General features: G+C 37.0%; 1 protein-coding gene across 1 annotated transcript; it reads right to left on the bottom strand.

The window, feature by feature from the left end:
- Positions 1 to 3075: 3075 nt before the first annotated feature.
- LOC110913557 (shootin-1-like) lies at positions 3076 to 4696 on the bottom strand. Its single transcript, XM_022158378.1, has 3 exons — positions 4309 to 4696; positions 3396 to 4232; positions 3076 to 3287 (listed from the first exon to the last, which is right to left on the bottom strand). The coding sequence occupies exons 1-3, from the start codon at positions 4694 to 4696 to the stop codon at positions 3076 to 3078; spliced, it is 1437 nt and encodes a 478-aa protein (XP_022014070.1).
- Between the last annotated feature and the right edge of the window lie 3648 nt (positions 4697 to 8344).

Raw genomic sequence — 8344 nt, 5'->3', positions numbered from 1 at the left:
CTTTAGTCTGAAAATGGAGATTAAGTCCACCCTCAAGTTTGGCAAGCTAAGCAACCTTATCAAGAACGTTCAAAAGAATGTCCGCAACCTAGACAACAATTATGAGGAAGGACCCCCAATGAAGCAGGTTCGTAACTAGAATACCTACATGATCCTGGGTGGAAGGAAAATAAACCTCCAGACAAACAAAAGGCCCGATACATAATCTGCGGCCTAGTGGGAGAAACAACTTTTCCTCAAACAGCCGCTAGTCATTACAACTCTTGTGGGCCATTACGAGTCCAAATCTGTCTTCCTAGATGGAGAGAACACCTCAGACCTAATGTCCAAGTAATGCTTCAAACAACTAGATTTAGAAGACAAGGATCGATTAGAGCCAGTTGACACGCCAATCTCTAGCTTCTGCGATGAAGTCATACTCCCGCTTGGCCAGATCTCTGTCCTAATCACCCTCGGTGATGAGAGGCACTCGAGGACGGAGACGATAGACTTCATCGTCCTATCGGTCACCTCCAAACATGACGTCATTTTGAGCTACTGATTTTTGGAATAAGCTCATTAGTAATAGCGAGGTTCAGGATCCTTAGTCGCATCAGGATACTGTCGCATGCCAAGAACATCAGGATCTTGAGTATAAAAATTTACCCCTAACAACCACCTTTCACGAATCCATGACACTTGGTCTAATGAGCTACTGATTTTTGTACTCAACCAATAACACATTAAGAACATTCACTTCCGCATTCACATTGGATTCTTCTTTTATATCCATAAATCCATATAAAAGCATTGAATTGGAACCTTCATCTCTATCTATATTATTGATCACAGATAACAATGCTCTTTTCTAAATCTGGCACATGATTTCAATAAATGTGAAAATAATGTGCGGAAATAGAAATCAAACTTTCAAGAAACACAACTACAGAATTTTCAAGTTTATATCACTTTGACACAAGGTTCACAAGGTGATTGTGTGGTTATTGGCTAATACAAACGAATACTTTAAGAATTCTATAATGAAGGGCAGTGGAGTTGTTGTAGCATGTAACTAGGGATGGCAATGGGTCGGGTTTGGGTCGGGTATTAGTAATCCTATACCCATACCCGCTTGTAAAACTGTGTCCCATACCCGACCCAATACCCATCGGGTATTTTTCGGGTAATTACCCGCCGGGTATACCCATTAATTTGTTAAAAGATATACACTGGGGTTTCCAAATACATTTTTTTACTATTATAATTATTATATATTTTATTTATACAACAACTATTATAAACTAAAAGTGTACATTACATAATATAAGTTTTATCATAAATTAATAATAACTTTATAATACTTATACACTTATATGTACATACTTCACAACATGCAAAATGTAAACACTATTATCAAATATATATACTAAAAGAAATTTTATTTTTTTTTCACATTATGAACATACTAAAATAAATCACTTATAGACAAGGGTTAATGGAAAATAAAAATAAAAATTAAAAAATCCGGGTATATGATTGGGTATATAGTTAGGGTAAACGGGTATGTGGTTTCGGGTAATTGGGTCGAGTATCACCTAATCCCATGCCCGCGAAAATTTTTAAAACTAAACCCATACCCGGCCCAATACCCGTCGGGTATCAGGTATACTCGTCCCATTTGTGTTGGGTTTCGGGTATACCCGTCGGGCTCGGGTATTTTTGCCATCCCTACATGTAACGAATGATTGGCTTAACTCATTCTCCCTTATAGGTTGGGTTTTCTATTTATAGAGAATGTTTGACATGAATAAAAAATTGTTTATTCATGCACTTGTCTGCATAAAGTAGCTTTTTGGCGTATTCATTGAATCCATCCAAAGTCCACTTGCTACTTTAATGTGGTTGCAGAACCTTATCTCTTTGACAAGTTGGTACATCAGATTTTCTGATGAATAACGTACCAGAAATCTATTGGCTTGATCATCAGATTTCTTATGAACAGAATTCACCATATTTTGATGATAAATACCAGATTTATCATCAGACTTATCAGATTGGTCTTATTTGATCGTCCTTCTTTGCTTGTGATCACTTTCTGATACTTGTTGAAGATGATGTTTAGCTTTCTACTTTTCATGTTATCTTGTATCTTCGTTTTGCATGACCTTTTGACTTTGTCATCTTCAGGACATGATCATATTTTTCTTCAACACTTACAAAAAGTTTCCTAACAATTTCCCCCTAAGTGTTGTAAGAAAAATAACTACTTATAACAAAGAACTCAAAACATGAACTTAAGATAATCAAAATGTAACAAAAAGATTGTTTAAAAACAATACAACTTAAAATTGTTTTTCAAAGACTTTAAATGTTGTAACGGTAGAAATCATCATGCTTCAAACTCTTCTTATAAGGTATTGGCTTGCTGCATTCCTTGCACATTGCTTTGTAAAGGTTCCTTGCTGCAATCCATTCTTCTATAATTTCTTCAATCTCCTTTCTCATATTTGGCTTATCACGTCCTTTGATTTTGAGCTGCTTTTGCTTCTTATTCATGCATTATCTTATGTATCTGAGAGTTTGATTTGAATACTTGCATATTTCTCTCACCCTAAAAGAGCTTTTGCTCCTGCAACATCCTTGAAAACAACAGATAGCTCAAGTTCTTCAAAAATTACCCCTGTTCTGGATTCATTCTTCAGCTCTGTTAGGATTGTTGTGTTAGGAGGTGTTATGTATCGCTTCTTGTTGACTGTGTGGTCAAAGTTGATGCAAAGATCAAAATCAGTGATAGCTATGCGGGTGAACAACTTAACCCCACTCTTTGATAGGCTGCTGATAGCTCTTCTTATAACCCTGGTGTTTCCCTTTTCTTCATCATAGGTTCTCTTCTGCATTATCGGTTAGATGGAGTTTGTCTGCCAAGTCACCATCAGTTATTACTTCTTCCTCACCATTTTTCCTTATTAGAGTGTACTTGTTTTATTCATAGATCCCCCAACACACCATCTGGAGTTACAAGAGGATCCAACTTTCTAACTCTTATCACAGGATTTGTTTGAGGTCTGTGTATGTAGAATTTTCCCTTCTAAGTCTCTATTCACTTACACTTCTACTGACTGGACTCAGTGGTCTTTTAGGCTTATCTTGTTCAGACCAGTAGTACTGCATGAGTTTACTTTCTGGGAACATCATGTCTTCTCTATCAATAATTTGCACAAATCCTATGAAATTCCCTTCTGAATCTTTTTCAGGAGCTAGCTTGGGCTTTTTTGAAGATGTTGCAGATTCCTCCCATCTTCTTTTCTCTGTCATGACCAAAGACTAACTAAAAACTGTTTCATCTGATGTAGTCTGCTTAGATGATGCTTCCTGATTTCCTTTGTTCATTGGTTCTTTTATTATTGGGGTGATACTTTCTTCAGGCATGATTACTAGTGAAGATTTTGTCCTTCTGGGAATTTCTGACCTTGGTACTGGTGGAGAATGTCCCATTGGTGCAGGCTTTGTTTTGCTGACTTGTGGTGCTGATTTTGGCTGAGCTGGTGGTGTGACTCTTGCTGAGGGGACTTCTTGTGTTGAAGCTTCCTTTGGAATGGCAATCATTAGTTCTTGAACATTTATTTTTGCCAATCTGGCAACATTGTAGTGCATCCTTTTCATTAGAGAATGTACATCATTCATCAGATCTGCATTTTTCTTTTCTTCTTCATGCACCTTCTTAAGCTCTGTCTGGACTTGTTCTTTCTGCTCTCCCCATTCCTTTATCAACTTCACAAGAGCATCAGATATGTTGTTGTTGCTTGCTATTATGTTGTTGATTTCTTCTATTATTTCACCTGAATTTTCGGCTCTCTTTTTCTCAACAGCTTCCTTCACTTGAGTTTTAATAACCTCCAGTTCTTCAGTGATTTTCTTGAATTCTGCTAGAAATCTGTTGTTTTCTGATGAACTTGTTGGGGTCTGCTGCATACTCTTCAGAACTTCAGTGTTTTTCTCAGTCTGACTCTTGATAACCTCCACTGGTTCTGATAAAGTCTTGATATCAGATTTTTGGCTGTTAAGTTCCTCTAGCACCATATCCAGTTTTGCCTCAACTGATGTCATTGACTCTTTTGTTGATTGTTTTGTTACAACTTGTATTACATTGTCAAGTACAGTGTCAAGTTGTTCTTTTGAGATGATAGGTGTTTCCAAGGGAAAAGGTGGAACAACAGATGTTCCGGCTAACACACCAGCAGAAGACACACTTGCTGTTGTTTTCAAAGGTTCAGATTGATCATGAGACCAATCAGAAAAACCTTTACCAGATTCGTGAAACATATTCACATCTGGATTTTCTCACTTCTTGGATTAGTCTGGTGAATGATCCTCTATGAGTTGTTGAGAAAAGCCTATTTTCCTCTTCTAGATTTCCTTGATCAGTTTCCTGATCTCTACCTGTTGCTGTCTCAATCTCCTCATCATCATTTGATTTAGAGTCAAGATGTATAGAACAACCAATATTCTCTTCAATAATTGCATTAAATTCTCTTGCAACAAATTTGTAACTTACTTCAACAGAGTCATCAGAATCTGACCCTGTTGAGTTTCTAGCAATATTAACAGAAAGATTGGTGTGAGCACTTGTTTCTGTTGCATGTTGTATCTCTGTCTCTTGATGTTTTTCCAACATTGTTTGCTCTTGCTCATCAGTATCAATGGGTTCTGGTGACATGTTGATGATCTTCTGCTGCTTCTGCTATGTCTGGTGCTCTTGAGATATGATCATCTTCTGGTGATCAGCTACTATTGAATACTTCCGCTTGATTGAGGACTTCCACCTGATTGAGAATATCTTCATGCTTCTTCCGATATGATGAGTCTTCTGCTATTAGAGAAAGCATGCTTTCTGGTGAAGTTGGTACATCTCTGGCAGAGGTCCAACCTTGGATTGTACACCAGGACTTCATGACAGGTGACTTCCATATTCTTTCTGTCAGAGGCAATTCGATGTCTCTTTCTTCAAAGGTTTCAACAATGATTATTGACCAAAATCTTGGATGTGGTAGATGTGTTTCAATTCTTCCAGACTTGGCAAGGACAGATTTCTTCATCATGTTAAATATCTCTGTTCCATAATCAATGTTGTACCCTATGATGAGTCCATACATGATTGTGAGAACAAACATGTTTATCTGATCAGCTCCTCCAATCTTTGAGGTCAAGCATTTGTTCAGGGTCTCCATCATCACTTGCCAGAATGCAGATAGTTTGTTTCTTTTGAAGTCTCCAATTCTAGTGATTCGTTCTTTGTAACCAAGCTCCTTGAACTACTTCAAAAGTTCCTCCTTTTTTAGGTGCTTCCATGTAGGCTGCTTTGATTGGAAGCTCTAACCATTCTCTGATCTTTCTTAAAGTGATGGTCACTGAAATACTTCCCAGAGATAAGCTTTCATCTCTTCATCACTGATTTCTTCAAGAGTTTGCACAATTTGTTGTATGATACTTTCAGGTACATGTTTGGTTTTGATCATGGCTTGACTAATCGGACAATTTAGCTGAAATTCAATCAAAATTTGACATCTTTGGTCATACAGCGTGTGTTCAGTGTTCATCTTGAGATTCTTGTCTTTAATGGCTAGAAAGTCATCTTCGTTGATGAAGGGAACTTCGTGTTCAATTGCTGGAATGTTGAGATTGACGGAGGTGGATGCAGACTTGGTGGGTTGAAGATGAATTTTTCTTTTAAAACAACGAGAGGGTTTTAGGGCTTGTAAGTGGGTTTTGAAATTGAAGGTGAATGTTTGAAGTCCCGGTTTTGAATTCGTATATATAGGATTTGTAGGGACAAAGGTTTCGTTGGTTGGTTAGTATTTAAGTTGATTTATGATAAGTTAATTGTGAATTTACTTTATCCAAACCGTTTTAAAATTTTTATATCTATAATAACCCTCCTAAGGCTGTCGCGGGGCACGACAGTGTCAAGTAAGGCTGTCGTGGAGCACGGCAGCTAGGCCACCAGATCGCACCCTAGTGCGGCACGTGTCATATACGTGTTGGACCTATAGCCGTGACCAGCCAAGGCTAGAACCTAGCCTACAGTCCTCACAGGCTGCGAAGGACTTGGCTATGTTGGTCGCGGGCCGTGACCCGCTGGTTGATCAGAACTATAAATAGGGGACGTTTGCATTCAGTTTCAATTCGTTCATAAAACAACTTTCTCTCTAATTCTCTGATAGCAATTATAATTCCCGAGCATTATACCCACTAATTAGCGAAGCTCTGCCTCGATGTAAGTATCATAACCCCCGGTTACGTATTAGATACGCTGCCCGATCGATCTAGTGCTCCGTAACGCATGTCAAGACTCTGCCTGACTCAGTCGTTGGAGTTCTGTCTCGGGGAGGGTATAGCTAATGTAAATTTGGGTTATTTTACTAACACATGTGCATTGTTTAATTTAGTAGATTATAACAAGGAAATCACAAGGAAATACCTAAATTACCAATGTGAGTAATCCTCTTTTTGTGAAACCTTTTTGTGAACTATTTTTACAAAACCTCAAATGTTTTTACATTATAATTAACAGTGATTGAGTATTTGTAACTCTACAATTTTCATCGGTATGTTGGGTTTTGTATACAAAATTTGTTACTATACTATGAGTAGTAACATTACCACCAGTCAGGATTGACAGTACCGTGGGTGGTAATTAAAGTAGATGTAAACAAATGTAATTGCTGGATTGCCCTCAACGCTGTAAAATGATAAAACTTGTTTTGATTAAACTGGATTCACTCGCCAGTATTTCTTGCTGATAAAATATTTTTAAACGCACTTCAGGTAAAAAAAATGTCAAAGCCAATTAGAAGCCAGCTTGACAGCACTGAAGGCATGGAAAAGTGGCTATAAAAGTTACCAAAATAAAGTAGAAGTTATATTTCAATAAATTAGGGTGTATCCCTAAAAACATGTTTGTAATGGAAACTTGGGTTTTTCCCATGTATTTATTATTATAAAAGTGTGGTGTTTTACTCTGATAAACTATTTCCTAACTACGGTTCTAATGTAAATTCCGCTACCAAGTTAATAAAAACCGATACCACCAACTCTGAGTAGCTCGTGGCCGCCTGCCTCCCGGGGCAGTGGTCGGGGGTTGCGACAATATCTCCAACAAGATGGGTATTAACTGGAGAATACTAATGGCCATGTGGTACCTTTTACCTCTTGTGAGACCCTTCTCGGAGAGAAAGGTCCAATTTTTGGAGAGAAAGGTCCAATTATATTCCTTCTAGTAACCTGACATCTTCTAAGCAGGTGTACATTCTTCCCCCTTTTGAAAGGCAAAATTCCACTTCTGATGATGTCATCAGAAAATGTGGTCTTTAATGTCACTCATCAAAAATGCTTCTCTTCCCTTGATTTTCTTCAGAAAATCATCAGAAATGCTTCTTCCCCCTTGTTAGAACGCATAGGTTTTTTTAAGATGAGTGGGAATAAGTAAGGAATCAGAAATTGTACTTACTCTTGGTCTTCTTGTAGATCTTGCTATGCTCCCTTTTCATTTTTCAACGGATTTTTAATTCTTTATCAGGAGAAAGAGAAAAAACGTGAAAAGTGTTTTGAACAACTTATCGGAAAACATTATTTTTGTGATCCTTCATTTGTTCCATGAGTTATCTGATTTTGTTCAAAAGTTAGTAGATCTTATCAGAAAGATTTTATATCTCACCAGATTTTATCAGAAATGCAAATGGATATACTAGATTTTATCAGAAATGTTCGATAATTTATCAGAATATCTGTCTGTTTAATATTAAATGATTTTCTATCTGACATTCTTAATACTTGTTATTTTGAAGAGAAAACTTTTGCTTGTTCCTTGTTTTGTTTTAATTTGTTTTGTTTTGTTTTGTTTTGTTTTGTTTTGTTTTGTTTTGTTTTGTTTTGAGAGATGAATAAAGGAAATGACATATTATACATATATATAAAAAATAGAAAATATAGAAAGATAAAGAAGAAAAAAAAAGCCTTAATCTACATTAAAAATAAACTCAATGAAAGCCCATAGTTGAGTCTCAAGTCCCGTATGGTTGGCAGTTGGCACCATGTGTGCATTATGGAAGTTCTCCTGGAAGATCATCTCAGGTCTAGGATACCAGACTGGAAATCCTCCGAAGCCTAGCTGACTTGTGATTACCCTCATCAACAAACGAGGATAGATAAGGAACGGTCGGCTTGGAAAAGTGGCTATAAAAGTTACCAAAATAAAGAAGAAGTTTTATTTTAATAAATTAGGGTTTATCCCTAAAAACATGTTTGCAATGGAAACTTGGGTTTTTCCCATGTATTTATTATTATAAAAATGTGGTGTTTTACTCTG

The sequence above is a fragment of the Helianthus annuus genome, chromosome 15 (assembly GCF_002127325.2).
Source record: "Helianthus annuus cultivar XRQ/B chromosome 15, HanXRQr2.0-SUNRISE, whole genome shotgun sequence".
Classification (NCBI taxonomy): domain Eukaryota; kingdom Viridiplantae; phylum Streptophyta; class Magnoliopsida; order Asterales; family Asteraceae; genus Helianthus; species Helianthus annuus.
Note: the sequence above shows the minus strand (reverse complement) of the source record. Positions and strands in the feature narration are given on the sequence as shown.